At 44.7% G+C, this 21,149-nt stretch overlaps 1 protein-coding gene and 1 long non-coding RNA gene across 3 annotated transcripts in view; one reads left to right on the forward strand and one right to left on the reverse strand.

Moving 5' to 3' along the window:
- Window positions 1-6,545, forward strand: part of LOC130282645 (uncharacterized) — a 34,934-nt gene extending 28,389 nt beyond the window's left edge. For both annotated transcript variants that reach the window (XR_008846473.1, XR_008846472.1), the window contains one exon: window positions 6,467-6,545. This is a non-coding gene — a long non-coding RNA (uncharacterized LOC130282645). The remainder of the gene's footprint in view (window positions 1-6,466) is intronic.
- ALDOB (aldolase, fructose-bisphosphate B) lies at window positions 5,081-20,381 on the reverse strand. The gene is made up of 9 exons (XM_056531068.1): window positions 20,224-20,381; window positions 15,082-15,203; window positions 13,097-13,308; window positions 12,249-12,303; window positions 12,005-12,165; window positions 10,667-10,750; window positions 8,331-8,505; window positions 6,577-6,776; window positions 5,081-5,487 (listed from the first exon to the last, which is right to left on the reverse strand). The coding sequence occupies exons 2-9, from the start codon at window positions 15,191-15,193 to the stop codon at window positions 5,392-5,394; spliced, it is 1,095 nt and encodes a 364-aa protein (XP_056387043.1). The 5' UTR covers window positions 15,194-15,203; window positions 20,224-20,381; the 3' UTR covers window positions 5,081-5,391.
- Window positions 20,382-21,149: the final 768 nt, after the last annotated feature.

Here is a 21,149-nt window from a genome sequence, read left to right on the forward strand (position 1 = left end):
GCTTGTCAAAAGTTTTGATCAGTCAGGGTCTCAGAGCTGAAACTGATGAAGAGAACAAGTGCGGGATAGTGCAGCTTTCCAACTACTTGCTCTTTCCTGACAGGAAGTTATGGAGTCCTCTTATTGTCAGTGTGGTGTTGTCTCCAGCTACCCAGCTCCTTCCTTACTCTGGACTCTCTCATTGTCAGTGTGGTGTTGTCTTCAGCTCCTCTCTCTCTCCTGACAGAAAGTTGTGTAGTCCTCTCATTGTTATTGTGGTGTCTCAGCAGCCCCCCCCTCCATTCTTCTTAGAAGAGCCACATAATCCCCTGCTGTCTCTGGAGGCATGGCTTGATCTTGTCTCTTAGCTCTAGCCCCGCCCCCAGTGATATTACTACCTCATACCAGCCCTTACATCACAATCTCCCGGTCATATACCCATATACATATGTGGTAGCATTAAGGGAATGATGAGGTGTGGTTACAGCATGCTGCCTTGTGCTGAACAATGCCACAGGCAGAGGAGCAGACAGGGAATGAATACTGCAGGTGCTGCAGACTCTTCTGCTCTTTAGACCAATGTTCTGCAGCAGCTCTAGGCAGGGAAATGGCAGTGGGGAAATGGACAGGGTGGGAGGGATGTGATGAATTCTGGGGATTGTAGCACTGAGCAACTGCTCAACCAGGAAGAAGTGTTTCTGACATGGTAGGGAAGAGAATTACAAATGCACAAAACAAATAGATTTTTTGTTGTTTCAGTATTGGGGCAGAATTGGAAGCAATGCTATGTGCTTCTGCTGCATTTGTATTCTTTTCACCTGATGCCGGAGTGCCCCTTTATGACACGTTCTACTGTAGCTTTTCCCTAGTTGTATCGTTTGCTCTACTGTTATTCCACACAGGGAATTGCTTCATAATACTCATATTATTTCATTTACTTTCGTATTACTTGTTATGTCTTATGGCGCCTCACATTCTGTCCTTACATATACACTAGGTGGTGGTTGTTGTCTTTGTTGTTTTAGGGTACATTCTGTCATGCTAATTATATGCCCCGAAATGAATGACTATGTTTAATATGTTTCATAGCCTAATAGCATCATGTTGGCCATTTTGTGTATAATCTAAGTAGGCCACAATTCTGAAGTTTAATCTCTACAAAAAGTGCCAGTGTGAGAGAATGTTTCTTGTCTTCTTAGATATTTATGGCTGTTTAGATAAGAGGGGCCAGTTACATTCTCTAGACATTCACACATCAGTGTTAGAGAATCATCCATTGTATTATTATGTTTCCAATACATTTGGATGTCTTGTTGGTGACTCTATGTCTATGAGAATCTGGTTTTAATTACTTATATGTGTCACACCTAATAAATTATGGCTCTATAAGTCAAGTGTGGAATGTGGGTTTAAGACTAGTTATTGACAGTTAATCCTTAATGGTAATGATGCTAATTGATGATGCTAAATGATGGTAATAGCACCCCCTTGGGTATGAGTAGTTGACATTACACTGACAGGAAAGGCATTATGGGTGATATGCTCAATGCATTCTGGGTATTATAGTGATGTCATAGTCATTACCATAAGTACACGCCCAACCTACATTCATTGGGGAATTCCAATTTAGAAGGGTGTGTCTAACTAATTAAAAAGTCTGGTAAACCAGATGTTAGGAACGGTACTGTGAACTAGACAGTAGACTGAACTGTGCGGTGTTGTAGACTGTACTGTAGAGAACACACAAAGACACAGGAAAGAGGTCCAACCAGGTGGGAAAGCCATGTGAGATTCCAGCAGATGGACTGATCACACGGTATAACAGACCAATGGCTGTCCCTGATGATGAGATGGACCGTTCAGTGTTCCTCAGAGCAGAAGCGAGGTTCTTACATAGACTTGGTAAGAGATACAAAAATGGTATTCCATTTAATTAAGACTAATTGGGATAATGTGGATGGTATTATACCATTTAGATTGGCGAATAAATTAATAAAATAAAATAATTAATTATCTCCATATTGAGATGATGGTTTTAGGATATTGTGAGACTTCATTCTACCTGCAGAAGAATCAAGACTCATAATCTATCAAAGCATGAAATAATTGCTTATACATATTGATAGAATTCCTACCCGCCAATTTAAGTGTTATAAGTAAATTTCCCACACAGGAAACTTGTTTCAAGTTCTTCCTCCTAAAATATAGTCTAGTGAGATTATAAAACTCTGCTATTTGTCTTAATGTCTTACCAAGATCTTGTATAGAAAATAGTCCAGAATGGGGCGGAAGTATATTACATTTCTTCCATGTTTATATCCTTAGATGGATTTGCTCATTCTTGGAGTCATGTGATTTGTAGTTGGTTAGAAGAGGGCGGAGTGTATTTAGCATTCCATATTGATATGTCTCTGATTAGAAGGGGCAGAGTGTATTTAGCATTCCATATTGATATGTCTCTGATTAGAAGGGGGCGGAGTGTATTTAGGATTCCATATTGATATGTCTCTGATTAGAAGGGGGCGGAGTGTATTTAGGATTCCATATTGATATGTCTATGAATAGATATTGCCCATCTTGATATCATGAGGTTCCTCTGGACACAGTAATATGTAACCTGTTTCTTATATGATATTCCTAACCTAGTAGCTTTTCTTTTATGTTAAGTTACTTACTACTCACATGTATTGTTCTACTATATGTAGTCAATTAACAAGCTTGTAATGTTTACTAATATCTAATTGATATTCATTTGCATATATCATTGTGTTTATTACTCATTTATGTATATTATCTTATAATCAATAAGTCTGTATACTTTTATAATACCTGTGTATTATTGTATATTGCAAAACTACATCCTTAAGCGTTAATGTCGTCCCGTCATAAAAAGAACTTGTTTATATCTGAGGAAACAGTCGGACTCAGATGTGAATTGTATTGATTGGCTTTGTCTACAATTCACCAGGTCATCATTTTGATATTTTTATTATTTTTCATAATTAATAATTTTTATGACCATAATTCATAATTGAGTTATTACCGCTCGACAATTCACATTACGTTATTCCTGCAGAATTCCGCACGGTGAACATTAACATCAGTGTGAATGGTTCATCCGCGAGACCCGTTCTCACTGAGCACTTTCAGCGGCGGACAATTCCACCGCTGAAATTGTTCTGCGCAAAGAATGAACATGTTCATTCTTTGAGCTGAATTCCGCGAGCACTGTGTCAGTGGTGGCGTTGCAGTGCCGCATGGTTCTACCACCAAAGAATTTCGGCGGCAGCTACCAGGCTGGATCTCCACTCACTGAATTCCACGAGTGGAGATTCAATGAGATTTCCGCAGTGTGAACGCACCCTTACAGTAGTATCTTGTCCTGACTTTACTGGCGGCCATCTTCTTTCTATATCCTCCATATTTATCTCCTCAGGTTTTCCTGTACACAATGCCATATTGATGGTCTATTTTACCTTCCTGAATTTCCCGTTTACCACCTAAATATCATTTTTCCCTATGTCTTGGGGTTGGTTGAGTTGCTGGTGGCTGATGGAAGTGGTGGTTCCTTCTTGTCTCCTCTTTATTAGGCTGCATTCACATCACATTTGCAGCCTACGGCTGTCGGATCTGGCTGGGGGATGGGAGAAACGGGCGCTCCCAGTACGGGATGTGAATGCAGCCTTACAGCTTTGGACATGTCTGCATCTTTCTCCCACTTATTTTTCCTTTATCTGCCTTTTTTCTACGTTAGTCTATAATCCATGGTGCCTACAATAATGATGGTTTCTCTCTTAATATGTCCAAGGGCTTAAGAGGCGCACTCTGGTGGGAAAAAAATGTTTTCAAGTCAACTGGTGCCAGAAAGTTCTACAGATACTTTTATATAAAAATCTTAATCCTTCCAGTACTTATCAGCTGCTGAATGTTCCACAGGAAGTTGTGTAGTTCTTTCCAGTCTGACCACAGTGCTCTCTGCTGACACCTCTGTCCATGTCAGGAACTGTCCAGAGTAGGAACAAATCCCCATAGCAAACCTCTCCTGCTCTGGACAGTTCCTGACATGGACAGAGGTGTCAGCAGAGAGCACTGTGGTCAGACTAGAAAGAACTTCTCAACTTCCTGTTGAGCATAGAGTAGCTGATAAGTACTGGAAGGGTCAGTTATTGGCAATAAAAATTCTTATGAACATTCAGTCACTATTCAGCCTGGGTAAAATGTCCCTTACTGTCGGTGGTGATGATGTTCTGGTTTGGGGCTGCTTTGCTCCATCAGGATGTGGGCACCATTACTGAAACCACTATGGAGTCTTCATTATACCGCACAGGCTACTTTAGGGTGCGTTCACACTACGGAATTCCACGAGAGTAACTCCGTGAGCGGAATTCCGCGGTGTGAACTTAAGATTAGTGTGAATGGGTCTCCGCGAGACCCGTTCACACTGCGGAATTTCCGCGGCGGACAATTCCGCCGCTGAAATTGTTCCGCGCAAAGAAATAACATGTTCATTCTTTGCACGGAGTGCCCCGCGGCCCTAGCGGGAGACGTGGTGCACAGGGAGCAGATGGCCAGTAGGGCGGAAAAGTGTTTAAACTAGGGACTTGGGGGGGGGGGGGGGGTTGGGGCCTTGGAGCTCTGTATGTCGCACAATGGGGTTTATTTGCAGTGGAGTGTAGTTTTCTTTGTGGGTTTCGATTTCTGTCAGGTATTTTTCCAAGGTATTTACTAAGGTTTCCCCATATTTTGCACTTTTGCTTTTTTTTTTTCAACTGTTCTGATCTGTACGGTTTTCCTCAGCTCAAATCCACCACATTTTCCTTAGTAAATATGTTGGGATCTTTCAAAACTGTCGAGGACACGCCCTTTTGTCAGACCATGCCCACTTTCTCCCATGACCACGCCCCTTTTCGTGTTTTTCTTGTAAAATGGAGGGTTTTGGTTTTTTTTGTCGCAAATTGTGGTGCATGGAACGTGTGACACAATTTGGGTGCAAAACCCGGAAAAAAAAAGTTGGGATCACGTTAGTAAATAAACCCCAATATGTGTATATGATATGAGACTCCGACACCTGACCTCTGTATTACAATGAGCCGGACACAAGTTGTTTTTTTACAGAAAGTTTTTATTAACTTCATGTTCCCGATTAGTTTGGTCATTCTTTATATAGCAGCAAGGAAAAAAGAATCTGTGATGGTTCCTATACAGTATCTTCATTGCCTTTGTACACCGCTCCCACCTATGTGGGTGCAATCACTTCTCCCAGGATGGAATCATGACCGCACCCAGTACCAACATTATAAGGAATATTAAAGTTTGTGATATTTCTACTGCACAGGATGTTACTTATCTTAGGACAACCTATAGAAATGGCTCAGAGTCTGGAGGAAGCCCCTATAGATGAAGGGGAGGAGCTCAGTAGGTGTAACTTGCTTGGAAGAGAGAGGCGGAGGAGGCTGCGTCCGAGGATCCTGATGGGACGTACTTCCCGAGAGAAGCCAAGCCATTAATCTGCAACACACACAACAAATAGTCATCTACTGGGCCGCTCCTACTCCACCAGTATATAGTCCAGTTCACAATGGGCCGTCGCCTCCCAACCACAATAAAAATAACCCAATTTTATTCGGCACTGGCCGAGTACCCCGAGTTGCCGTTCTTCCTACCTAAACCTTGTAGGAGAGGAAAAGCAACATGTGTTATTTAGACTTCATTTTTGCTTTTCCTCTCCCATAAAGTTTTGGCAGGAAGCCTGGGCAAAGCTGGGTACTCATCTAGTCAATATCTTATATCAATGCCATTTTAGGAAATATAGCAGCGAAGTGGTATATACTACTTCTCTTCATATTTAAAATATGGCTGCTTCACTGACAGAGAATCTCTTCAGAAGACTGGGAAAGTAGGGGGAGTACTGTGAGCCCTGCTATATTGGAGCTCTTGAAGAGACGGGGAAAACTGGGTGGCACGCATACTGTGTGCCACCCAGCTTTCCCAGTCTCTTGAAGCCCCAGCAGTAATAGGCTACTCGTCCTCCCTGCCTCTGCACTGATGTCTTCTCCCCCCTAATACTTCTGTTATCCCAATATAAATCTCCTCTCCCCTGCTCGCCTTGTCCCCTCTCCCTGCTCCCTCACTAACTATACTCCGCACCTGCCTGCTGGACAGTAAAATCATACTTTACCATGACTTTTGTCCGGCTGCAGGATGTTTAAAATACCTGGGCAATCTCCGCAGCCTGAGAGTAACATGATCAGTAGATGTACCTGGAGTCCCATGGACTTGCATGGGACTTCTGGTCACCTTTTGATTGCACGACACGGAAATGAAGATTGTCAGTATCGGGACATCCCTAAACTCTACAATCTTATGTACATATGTTGAGATATATATATATATATATATATATATATATATACACACACAGATATCTATATAGATTACAAAGATGTTGCATACGTTACCTATACAATGTAATGATTTGCCCTAACAGGTGATAATAATGTAGAGTCTATGGACAATTCAGGGAAGTTTCTGGAAGATTATGGAAGTAGAGACCACCTACAGTCACCCACCCCTCATAGGGCACAGACTGGTACCAACCTTAGCTCTCTTGAGGAAGGCCTCCTGGGCTGCTTTCTCGTTTTCTGTTTTCCCGACCCATGCGGAGAGCGATGAAGCCTGTAACGCGCGGCCGTACGAGAAGGACACACGCCAGGGGCGGAGAAGGTCGCAGCGGTTCATGGCGTTCAGGTTGAGAGACGCCTCCTCTTCACTCTGACCTCCGGACAAGAAGCAAATACCTGGGATAATCCAGAAAATAATGATAAATGTCACCGATGATTTACGAGAAGCAGAAGAGAGGAAACGTTAGAGGATAGAAGAAATAATATAAGAGAAGGAAAAAGATGGAGGCAGAGTCCTGTAGAGATTTCTTTCTAGTGCTAAGAAGCCCCCTTAATGTTTTTCTCTGGACCCCGAGTGGCTACAAAGTCTTGTCCTCTGGAGGACCTGGCACATTCATGGTTACACAGATAACCAACTGATGTCAGTGAGAAGTGTGTAATACTTCATTTCCCCTGTGGAGGCGCTGTAGGGACATGGAACACTTGCTGATAGACTCTTTCTCAGATTACAGCTGATCTCCGTGGGTCCTTGTAACCCATTAATGATTGGGGCTCCTGGAATCATCCAGATAATTTGTTATAATACAATGATAGACTTCTATGCCACCTGGTTAGGATCTGTTGTTACATTCGGCACATTACATCCACACTAAGGGTCTACAGAGGATATTGGGGAAAGAAGGATTGAGTGTGCTGAAGGTAAACATCCAGATATATAGTTCTCAAGGGTAATAAGGTGTAGCCAGAGGAGTATGGAGGGAAGAGGGAGGTTTGGAGGAGAAATGAGGCCTGAAGGAGGAGACAGAGAGGTCTGGAGGAGGAGGACAGAGGAGTCTGGAGGAGGAGGACAGAGGAGTCTGATGGAGGATGACAGAGGGTCTGGAGGAGGAGGACAGAGGAGTCTGGAGGAGGAGGACAGAGGAGTCTGATGGAGGATGACAGAGGAGTCTGGAGGAGGAGGACAGAGGAGTCTGATGGAGGATGAGACGGAGAGGTCTGGAGGAGGAGGACAGAGGATATTGGGGAAAGAAGGATTGAGTGTGCTGAAGGTAAACATCCAGTTATATAGTTCTCAAGGGTAATAAGGTGTAGCCAGAGGAGTCTGGAGGAGGAGGACGACAGAGGAGTCTGGAGGAGGAGGACGACAGAGGAGTCTGGAGGAGGAGGACAGAGGGGTCTGGAGGAGGAGGACAGAGGGGTCTGGAGGAGGAGGACAGAGGGGTCTGGAGGAGGAGGACAGAGGATTCTGGAGGAGGAGGACAGAGGGGTCTGGAGGAGGAGGACAGAGGAGTCTGGAGGAGGAGGACAGAGGAGTCTGGAGGAGGAGGACAGAGGATTCTGGAGGAGGAGGACAGAGGAGTCTGGAGGAGGAGGACAGAGGGGTCTGGAGGAGGAGGACAGAGGATTCTGGAGGAGGAGGACAGAGGGGTCTGGAGGAGGAGGACAGGATCCTTTGGCCACCAGCTGGTGAAGATGTACGGACACAATACAAGTCCTTATCCTTCCTTGTTTTATTACTGTGACTTTCTTAATGCTGTAATTCCTAGAACGGTCCCTTCCGATCCTATATCCTAATATTTGGAGCTATGAGAGTATCTACCTGACGTGACCCTCAATCCTTTATCTCTGGACGACCCCTCAGTAGGTGGGCGGTTCCCTACTTATTATTTTAAGAGGAAAGATGGAGTTCGGAAAGTCGTCCATAGAGTGGAGACAGAGAGGCCTCATTACCGGGTACGGCAGCAGGAACGGTTCGTCTCAGAGCGGTGACAGTTGCCATGGCGACCTGCTCTGGGGTGAATTTTTGGGGACAGGACTGTCCGCCTGTGACCATGTTTGGTTTTAGGAGTGTTCCCTCCAGATATACGTGATGCTGGATGAGCGCGGCGTACACCGCCGAGAGGACCTGCGCCAAGAGATGGACACGTTCACACCATTCCCATAACCTGTACACAAGCCACTATACTGGTAGACCAGTGGTCCCCAAACTGTGGCCCTCAGGATGTTGCAAAAACTACAATTCCCAGCATGCCCGGACAGCCATAGGCTGTCCGGGCATGCTGGGAGTTGTAGTTTTGCAATAACATCTGCCACAATTTTCCTTCATGTATCATAACAATAATGTGTGTCACCCAGCTTTCCCAGTCTCCTGAAGCCTCTGCAGTGATAGGCTGCTTGTCCACCCTGTTCTCTCCCCCCTCATTATTCTTTCAGCTTGCCATAAATCTTCTCTCCCCCACCCATCCGGTTTCCTCTCCCTGCTTCCATGTCAGTTATTCTCTGCACCTGCCTGCCAGACAGTTAAATCATACTTTACCATGATGTTGGTCCCAGGCAATCTCTGCAGTCTGAGAGTAATGCTATCAAAAGATGTACTGGTCCCATAGACTTGCATGGGGCTTCCAGTTCATCTACTGATCGTGTTAGTCTTGGGCTGCGGAGACCTCCCTAAATTTTACTATATTTTTTTTTGACATATAAGTAACATGTGATGAAATTTCATTGAAATATCGCCAGCCCTAAATAAAAAGGGATAAGACCTCAGTGCTCCTACACTACTAAGACCTCGGTGCTCCTACACTACTAAGACCTTGCTACTCCTACATTACTAAGACCTCAGTGCTTCTACACTACTAAGACCTTGGTGCTCCTATATTACTAAGGCCTTGGTGCACCTAAACTACTTGGACCTTGGTGCTCCTACACTATTTAGACCTTGGTGCTCCTACACTACTTAGACCTCGGAGCTTCTACACTACTGAGACCTCTGTGCTCCTACACTACTGAGACCTCTGTGCTCCTACACTACTGAGACCTTGGTCCTCCTACACTACTGAGACCTTGGTCCTCTTACACTACTAACACCTCAGTCCTCCTACACTACTAAGACCTCAGTCCTCCTACACTACTAAGACCTCAGTCCTCCTACATTATTAAGACCTCAGTCCTCCTACACTACTGAGACCTCTGTGCTTCTACACTACTAAGACCTCCATGCTCCTATACTACTTAGACCTCCGTGCTCCTACACTACTAATGCCTCAGGGCTCCTACACTACTTAGACCTCGGTGCTCCTAAACTACTAAGACCTTGGTACTCCTACATTACTAAGACCTTGGTACTCCTACATTACTAAGACCTTGGTGCGCCTAAACTACTTAGACCTTGGTGTGCCTAAACTACTTAGACCTCGGTGCTTCTACACTTCTTGGACCTTGGTGCTCCTACACTATTTAGACCTTGGTGCTCCTACACTACTAAGACTTCGGTGCTCCTACACTACGAAGACCTTGGTGCTCCTACACTACTTAGACCTTGGTGCTCCTACACTACTTAGACCTTGGTGCTCCTACACTTCTTAGACCTTGGTGCTCCTACACTACTTAGACCTCGGTGCTCTTACACTACAAACAACTCAGTGCTTCTACACTACTTAGACCTTTGTGCTCCTACACTACTTTGACCTCGGTGCTCCTACACTACAAAGACCTCGGTGCTCCTACACTACTAAGACCTTGGTACTCCTACATTACTAAGACCTTGGTGCGCCTAAACTACTTAGACCTTGGTGCTCCTACACTTCTTGGACCTTGGTGCTCTCACACTACTTAGACCTTGGTGCTCTCACACTACTTAGACCTTGGTGCTCCCAAACTACTTAGACCTCAGTCCACCTACAGGACTTAGACCTCAGTGCTCCTACACTACTTAGACCTCAGTGCTCCTACACTACTTAGACCTCGGTGCTTCTACACTTCTCAGACCTCTGTGTTCCTACACTAATATAAGACCTCGGTGCTCCTACACTACTAAGACCTCGGTGCTTCTACACTACTTAGACCTCGTTTTCCCCGACCATACAAGTTGGATTATTGTTGGTCAGATCTAATCTGCTGGGGCTATGCTGTGTAAACACCCAGTACCGAAGTGTCTGCCGTCTCTACACATCATCATGAGGTCTAAGTTCCACTTGGCTTCGTTCCCAGACTCTTTCACTCATCGTGAGCGTGAACATGTGAAAAACACCAAGGTTAATGATTAACAAGGTGAGATGGGGAGACTTTACCTTTTCTGTCTCGTATTGACACCTCTGGAGATCATGTGACCCATCGGACAATATTTCAGGTTCGACAATTGGCACCAGACCGTTCTGAAAGACACAAAGTTATAGAGTGAGGAACCGACCGAGGTATCGGGACTGTTCTCTGCAGCTAGGAAACGGCGGAGATCTCGTGTCCATCAATAATCTATCCAATATGTATCTACCGGGGCCGGAGCGGGGGCCCATGGCAGGATTGTCTGGATCATTGAACAATACCAAAAAACGGAACCCAACAACCAGACCAGATGTTCTCAGGATATTAAAGTCTCTGCTGCCCCCTCTGTCCATGTCAGGAACTGTCCAGAGTAGGAGCAAATCCCCATAGCAAACCTCTCCTGCTCTGGACAGTTCCTGACACGGACAGAGGTGTCAGCAGAGAGCACTGTGGTCAGACTGGAAAGAACTACATAACTTCCTGTGGAGCATACAGCAGCTGATAAGTACTGGAAGGATTAATATTTTTATATAGAAGCAATTAATAGTGATGAGCAGCAGGGGCCATATTCGAATTCGCAACATTTCTCGAATATATTGACAATTATTCGTCCTACAATTATGTTCCCGAAATTAGCATATTTGCTATGTACGTTCACTTTTTTTTTCCATGCGAAAATTTGCATGTAAAAAAATAAACGAATGTTCGTCATTACGAATATATAGCACTATATTCTAAATATTCACAAATATTCAGAAGAAAAATTTGCATAACGAATATTCGTGCTCAACACTAGTAATTAAAAAAATCTGTATAATTTAAAGGGGTACTCCACTGCACCAGTGTTCGGAACATTTTGTTCGAACGCTGGGTGTAGGCAGCGGGGTTGTGATGTCACAACCAGGCCCCCTCAATGCAAGTCTATGGGAGGGGGCGTGGCATCCGCCACGCCCCCTCCCATAGACTTGCATTGAGGGGGTGTAACATGACGTCATGACCCCACTGCTCACAACCAACAAAATGTTCCGAACGCTGGGACAGTGGAGTACACCTTTAATCCCTTACTTTCATTTAAAATACATGCACACTCGGTCAAGCTGAGTGCGCATGCTTGTGGGGGCTGAAAAGAACAGCTCTTTGCCAAATGCCCGTGTGGCCGGAGTAATGAGATCAGGTGCAGAGTGTAATGCCAGCCGCCCTGGAGTCCTGATCACGCTCCGTCTTATCTGTCACACGAGGTCCTCAGGGGTTAATATCTGCTTAGTCAGCGCTGCCCCCTGTGTACAGATGGTACGTGCCAGAGATCACTTGACAATGTGCCAGGAGGAATACAGGAATGACTAAAAACTTCAGTCGTAAACACTTACCTGCTGGCAGATACTGGCATACCGTGCCAACACATTGGCGTTCTCGTAAATGGCGAGGCTTGAAGGGGCGTGGTCTGAGATCTTCAGCACGCATCGCCACTTGGCAAAGTCAGCGCCATCCTTTTTATACTGAGCGCATCTCTCTCCAAGACCATCCAGACCTGAAAAGAGAAGAACCAAGAGTTTGTAAAGGGTGTTAAGCGTTGGACCCGTCATGGGGCGTTCCTCAGATCTCGGTACTTACCTTGAGTGGTGGTCTCTCCGTCAGTCCCAGCGAGGGCGGCCGTGCCTTTATCTACCTGTAGAAGACAGGACAGATGAGATGATGAGAGAGACGCCATCACTGATGGAAGAAGAATAGGAACGACAGAAGACAGGACAGACGAGATGATGAGAGACGCCATCACTGATGGAAGAAGAATAGGAACGACAGAAGACAGGACAGACGAGATGATGAGAGAGACGCCATCACTGATGGAAGAAGAACAGGAATGACAGAAGACAGGACAGACGAGATGATGAGAGAGACGCCATCACTGATGGAAGAAGAATAGGAACGACAGAAGACAGGACAGACGAGATGATGAGAGAGACGACATCACTGATGGAAGAAGAACAGGAACGACAGAACACAGGACAGACGAGATGATGAGAGAGATGCCATCACTGATGGAAGAACAACAGGAATGACAGAAGACAGGACAGACAAGATGATGAGAGAGACACCATCACGGATGGAAGAAGAACAGGAATGACAGAACACAGGACAGACGAGATGATGAGAGAGACGCCATCACTGATGGAAGAACAACAGGAATGACATAATACAGGACAGACGAGATGATGAGAGAGACGGCATCACTGATGGAAGAAGAATAGGAACGACAGAAGACAGGACAGACGAGATGATGAGAGAGACGCCATCACTGATGGAAGAAGAATAGGAACGACAGAAGACAGAACAGACGAGATGATGAGAGAGACGCCATCACTGATGGAAGAAGAACAGGAATGACAGAAGACAGGACAGACAAGATGATGAGAGAGACGCCATCACTGATGGAAGAACAACAGGAATGACAGAAGACAGACCTTGATTCCCACGACAATGCCCAGATTCTTTAGGAGTTTGGGGAAGGGGACACCACTGTTGGCCTTTTGGTACAGTGTTTCGTGGAAAAGAATGACTCCGCCGATGTTCTCGTTCAGCTTCGGGTCAGATGTGAAGAGAAGATTACGGAACACGCGTCTGTTCTCTTCTGTGTTCTCCACGTTGATGCGCTTCAGACGGCTGCCCATGGTCCCTGAGGGGGGGGGGGGGGGGGGAGATGTTGATATCTCAATGACAGTATCGTCTCAGGAGGTGGGACTGTCTCCAGGACATAACATCCAGTTCTAGATATTGGTGCTCCTACACTTCTCAGATATCAGTGCTCCTACACTACTTAGACCTTTGTGCTCCTACACTACTTAGACCTCGGTGTTCCTACACTACTTAGACCTCTGTGCTCCTACACTACTAAGACCTCTGTGCTCCTACACTACTAAGACCTCTGTGCTCCTACACTACTAAGACCTCTGTGCTCATACCCTACTAAGACCTCTGTGCTCATACCCTACTAAGACCTCTGTGCTCCTACACTTCTCAGACCTCTGTGCTCCTACACTTCTTAGACCTCTGTGCTCCTACACTATTTAGACCTCTGTGCTCCTACACTATTTAGACCTCAATGCTCCTACACTACTTAGACCTCGGTGCTCCAACACTTCTCAGACCTCTGTGCTCCTACACTTCTCAGACCTCTGTGCTCCAACACTTCTCAGACCTCTGTGCTCCTACATTTCTCAGACCTCGGTGCTCCTACACTACTAAAACCTTGGTGCTCCTACACTTCTTAGACCTCATTGCTCCTACACTACTTAGACCTCGGTGCTCCTACACTTCTCAGACCTCTGTGCTCCTACACTTCTCAGACCTCGGTGCTCCAACACTTCTCAGACCTCGGTGCTCCTACACTACTTAGACCTTGGTGCTCCTACACTTCTCAGACCTCTGTGCTCCTACACTTCTTAGACCTCTGTGCTCCTACACTATTTAGACCTCTGTGCTCCTACACTATTTAGACCTCAATGCTCCTACACTACTTAGACCTCGGTGCTCCAACACTTCTCAGACCTCTGTGCTCCTACACTTCTCAGACCTCTGTGCTCCAACACTTCTCAGACCTCTGTGCTCCTACATTTCTCAGACCTCGGTGCTCCTACACTACTAAAACCTTGGTGCTCCTACACTTCTTAGACCTCATTGCTCCTACACTACTTAGACCTCGGTGCTCCTACACTTCTCAGACCTCTGTGCTCCTACACTTCTCAGACCTCGGTGCTCCAACACTTCTCAGACCTCGGTGCTCCTACACTACTTAGACCTTGGTGCTCCTACACTTCTCAGACCTCTGTGCTCCTACACTTCTCAGATCTCTGTGCTCCTACATTTCTCAGACCTCGGTGCTCCTACACTACTTAGACCTTGGTGCTCCTACACTTCTCAGACCTCTGTGCTCCTACACTTCTCAGATCTCTGTGCTCCTACATTTCTCAGACCTCTGTGCTCCTACACTACTAAAACCTTGGTGCTCCTACACTTCTTAGACCTCAGTGCTCCTACACTACTTAGACCTCGGTGCTCCTACACTTCTCAGACCTCGGTGCTCCTACACTACTAAAACCTCTGTGCTCCTACACTACTTTGAACTCTAAGGCTCTGTCCACATCCATCGGGGGGGAGCTCTCATACCTCCAATGGAGGACTATAAGTAGAGCCTACAGAGATATCTGCCACCTATAGGCCTCCAGGCTAAAAAAGGATGAAACAAGCCCCCGGGGGACACTATTTTGGCCTTCATTGGGCTAATGGATACACTTAGCTGGGAGGTGGGAACCTTATCAGGACTTCTTTGAAGATGGACAAAGGTTGGGGACATGGTCCACACTCGTGTGCGGAGTGCCACAGACTGCTTGATAAGGGGGGGCCGATGGATGGTAGGGGACACCCGCCTCTCATATATATATATACCTACCCACGGACTCATCCGCTGCCAGGATTCCTCTGCCATCCTTAACAATCCGCTGAGCGATCTCAGACAGCTCCTTCTTCTGTTCAGTGGTGAGTGCCGGGAACTTGTGGGCCATTCTGGACGGTCTGTGGAGAGGGGGGAGATGGAGAGAAGTGTTATAGGGGGCGCTCCGTACAATGGGACGTGGACTCCAGGGGGGTCACCCATCCAGAGGACACGTGAGGTGCAGCTCGCCCACCATCATGCAGTTCGATGGAGATTCGGTCGATTTGATACCTGATCGTGAGGATTTTGGGTTTATTACGGCTGTTATGACCCAATATAGGACCAGAACCTCCAGCACCTAGAAGACCCCCTATTGGGTCTATTACCTGAAGAATAGGAATGGGGGTCTAGATTGGTCCGATCTACATGCTGGGAGTTGTAGTTCTGCTGATCTGGATCATGTATGGGGGTCTGTCTGTGTGATGCCATATTATGGGACCCTCTGGCTCATACGTGGGGGGGGGGGGATCTCTCTTCTGTGGGGTCCATATTCTCTATAAAGGACCTTCAGTTGGGGGTCCTCTTTATGATCCTGTTTAGTCATCTGTTCAGTGATATACTACAAGGGAGTCACCCAGCTTTCCCAGAAACAGCAGAGTTACGGGAGTAGATAAGGTCCCCGGGCCTAAGATTATAAATGAGGTCAAAGGTCTACAAACTGCGGACCTCCACCTGTGGCAAAACTACAACTCCCAGCATGCCTGGACAGCCAACGGCTGTCCGGGCATGCTGGGAGTTGTAGTTTTGCAACAGTATGATGTCAGCAGTTTGAAGACCCCTGTAATAGGCTGAAATGGCTGATAGCAGGGAACAATAGCACAACAAATATATATCCGATCCTTTTGGCGTCTGCCACATGCACGCACAGGTGGGCCGAGCAGACACGTGTATGGGGAGGACGGGAGGTGAATGGGTGGTGTACAGAGATAACAGGACACAGGCGTCCGAACCGGGAACCCCCTCCCCCAAAACATAGACGCCTACTAGTTATCCTCCCAGTGTGATCCTGCAGAGCATCGCACCAAGCACTCATACCGTCCCTGCACCATGACGTACATGGGTCTACAAAGAGCAATACGGCTCAACCCTGTACAGCCAACTGCAGCATACACTGCACTTACTGTGCGGTATTATCACACATCATATATTGCATTTACTGTGCGGTATTATCATACATTATACACTGCACTTACTGTACGGTATTATCACACATTATACACTGCACTTACTGTGCGGTATTATCACACATCATATATTGCACTTACTGTACGGTATTATCACACATCATATATTGCACTTACTGTACGGTATTATCATACATTATACACTGCACTTACTGTACGGTATTATCATACATTATACACTGCACTTACTGTACGGTATTATCACACATTATACACTGCACTTACTGTACGGTATTATCACACATTATACACTGCACTTACTGTACGGTATTATCACACATTATACACTGCACTTACTGTGCGGTATTATCACACATCATATATTGCACTTACTGTGCGGTATTATCACACATCATCTATTGCACTTACTGTACGGTATTATCACACATCATATATTGCACTTACTGTACGGTATTATCACACATCATATATTGCACTTACTGTACGGTATTATCACACATCATACACTGCACTTACTGTGCGGTATTATCACACATCATATATTGCACTTACTGTGCGGTATTATCACACATCATATATTGCACTTACTGTACGATATTATCACACATCATATATTGCACTTACTGTGCGGTGTTATCACACATCATATATTGCACTTACTGTACGGTATTATCACACATCATATATTGCACTTACTGTACGATATCACACATATATTGCACTTACTGTGCGGTGTTATCATACATCATATATTGCACTTACTGTGCGGTATTATCACACATCATATATTGCACTTACTGTACGGTGTTATCATACATCATATATTGCACTTACTGTACGGTGTTATCATACATCATATATTGCACTTACTGTACGGTGTTATCACACATCATATATTGCACTTACTGTGGGGTATTATCACACATCATATATTGCACTTACTGTGCGGTATTATCACACATCATATATTGCACTTACTCTGTGGTATTATCACACATCATATATTGCACTTACTGTGCGGTATTATCACACATCATATATTGCACTTACTCTGTGGTATTATCACACATCATATATTGCACTTACTGTGCGGTATTATCATACATTATACACTGCACTTACTGTGCGTTATTATCATACATTATACACTGCTCTTACTGTGCAGTATTATCACACATCATATATTGCACTTACTGTGCGGTGTTATCACACATCCTATATTGCACTTACTGTGCGGTATTATCACACATCATATATTGCACTCCTGGTGCTGTATTATCACACATTATACATTGCACTCCTGGTGCGGTATTATCACACATTATACATTGCACTCCTGGTGCGGTATTATCACACATTATACATTGCACTCCTGGTGCGGTATTATCACACATTATACATTGCACTGCTGGTGCGGTATTATCACACATTATACATTGCACTCCTGGTGCGGTATTATCACACATTACACATTGCACTCCTGGTGCGGTATTATCACACAGTATACATTACACTCATGGTGCGGCATTATCACACATTATACATTGCACTCTCGGTGCGGTATTATCACACATTATACATTGCACTCCTGGTGCGGTATTATCACACATTACACATTGCATTCCTGGTGCGGTATTATCACACATTATACATTGCACTCCTGTGCGGTATTATCACACATTATACATTGCACTCCTGGTGCGGTATTATCACACATTATACATTGCACTCTCAGTACGGTATTATCACACATTATACATTGCACTCTCAGTACGGTATTATCACACATTATACATTGCACTCTCAGTACGGTATTATCACACATTATACATTGCACTCTCAGTACGGTATTATCACACATTATACATTGCACTGCTGGTGCGGTATTATCACACATTACACATTGCACTCCTGGTGCGGTATTATCACACAGTATACATTACACTCATGGTGCGGCATTATCACACATTATACATTGCACTCTCAGTGCGGTATTATCACACATTATACATTGCACTCTCAGTGCGGTATTATCACACATTACACATTGCACTCCTGGTGCGGTATTATCACACATTACACATTGCACTCCTGGTGCGGTATTATCACACAGTATACATTACACTCCTGGTGCGGTATTATCACACATTATACATTGCACTCTCAGTACGGTATTATCACACATTATACATTGCACTCTCAGTACGGTATTATCACACATTATACATTGCACTCCTGGTGCGGTATTATCACACATTATACATTGCACTCTCAGTGCGGTATTATCACACATTATACATTGCACTCCTGTGCGGTATTATCACACATGCATTAGGTTGTATTATACATTGCACTCTCAGTGCGGTATTATCACACATACTATAGGTTGTACTATACATTGCACTCTCAGTGCGGTATTATCACACATGCATTAGGTTGTATTATACATTGCACTCTCAGTGCGGTATTATCACACATTATACATTGCACTCCTGGGGCGGTATTATCACACATTATACATTGCACTCCTGGGGCGGTATTATCACACATTATACATTGCACTCCTGGGGCGGTATTATCACACATTATACATTGCACTCCTGTGCGGTATTATCACACATTATACATTGCACTCCTGTGCGGTATTATCACCCATTATACATTGCACTCCTGTGCGGTATTATCACCCATTATACATTGCACTCCTGGTGCGGTATTATCACACATGCATTAGGTGGTATTATACATTGCACTCTCAGTGCGGTATTATCACACATGCATTAGGTTGTATTATACATTGCACTCTCAGTGCGGTATTATCACACATGCATTAGGTTGTATTATACATTGCACTCTCAGTGCGGTATTATCACACATTATACATTGCACTCTCAGTGCGGTATTATCACACATGCATTAGGTGGTATTATACATTGCACTCTCAGTGCGGTATTATCACACATGCATTAGGTGGTATTATACATTGCACTCTCAGTGCGGTATTATCACACATGCATTAGGTGGTATTATACATTGCACTCTCAGTGCGGTATTATCACACATGCATTAGGTTGTATTATACATTGCACTCTCAGTGCGGTATTATCACACATGCATTAGGTGGTATTATACATTGCACTCTCAGTGCGGTATTATCACACATTATACATTGCACTCTCAGTGCGGTATTATCACACATTATACATTGCACTCTCAGTGCGGTATTATCACACATTATACATTGCACTCTCAGTACGGTATTATCACACATTATACATTGCACTCTCAGTGCGGTATTATCACACATTATACATTGCACTCTCAGTGCGGTATTATCACACATTATACATTGCACTCTCAGTACGGTATTATCACACATTATACATTGCACTCTCAGTACGGTATTATCACACATTATACATTGCACTCTCAGTACGGTATTATCACACATTATACATTGCACTCCTGGTGCGGTATTATCACCCATTATACATTGCACTCCTGGTGCGGTATTATCACACATGCATTAGGTGGTATTATACATTGCACTCTCAGTGCGGTATTATCACACATGCATTAGGTGGTATTATACATTGCACTCTCAGTGCGGTATTATCACACATGCATTAGGTTGTATTATACATTGCACTCTCAGTGCGGTATTATCACACATGCATTAGGTTGTATTATACATTGCACTCTCAGTGCGGTATTATCACACATTATACATTGCACTCCTGTGCGGTATTATCACCCATTATACATTGCACTCCTGTGCGGTATTATCACCCATTATACATTGCACTCCTGGTGCGGTATTATCACACATGCATTAGGTGGTATTATACATTGCACTCTCAGTGCGGTATTATCACACATGCATTAGGTTGTATTATACATTGCACTCTCAGTGCGGTATTATCACACATGCATTAGGTTGTATTATTATACTTACTGGTGTGGTGGCTGTAGGGTGGCAGTAGGCTGGTGAGGTGGGGTGAGCACAGCCACATCACACACTCTTATACACAGTGTCACCTATAGCTCTGGGGGTTGGCCCTATGGGCTCTGCTCTCCTATAGGCTCGTGGCCCTGCAGACTCCTTCACAGGGAGCCATTCACTGACAGCCAGGCTGGAGGGGGAGGGAGACCTGGAACTCTTACTGTGAGCAAAGGTCATCACCTCAGGGCAGACGACTCCATCTACTCCGCACCCAGAGACAAGATGGGCGGAGCTTCACACATTACAGACGTTCACACCGTCTATATATGATCAGTGACACCGTCTATACACGATCAGTGACACCGTCTATATACGATCAGTGACACCGTCTATATACGATCAGTGACACCGTCTATATATGATCAGTGACACTGTCTATATATGATCGGTGACACCGTCTATATATGATCGGTGACACTGTCTATATATGATCAGTGACACCGTCTATACATGATCAGTGACATCATCGATATATGATCAGTGACACCGTCTATATATGATCAGTGACACCGTCTATACACGATCAGTGACACCGTCTATACATGATCAGTGACACCGTCTATATATGATCAGTGACACCGTCTATACATGATCAGTGACACCGTCTATATATGATCAGTGACACCGTCTATATATGATCAGTGACACCGTCTATATATGATCAGTGACACAGTCTATATATGATCAGTGACACCGTCTATCCATGATCAGTGACATCGTCTATACACGATCAGTGACACCGTCTATATATGATCAGTGACACCGTCTATATATGATCAGTGACACTGTCTATATATGATCAGTGACACCGTCTATACATGATCAGTGACACTGTCTATATATGATCAGTGACACCGTCTATACATGATCAGTGACAC

This window comes from Hyla sarda, chromosome 7 (assembly GCF_029499605.1).
Source record: "Hyla sarda isolate aHylSar1 chromosome 7, aHylSar1.hap1, whole genome shotgun sequence".
Classification (NCBI taxonomy): domain Eukaryota; kingdom Metazoa; phylum Chordata; class Amphibia; order Anura; family Hylidae; genus Hyla; species Hyla sarda.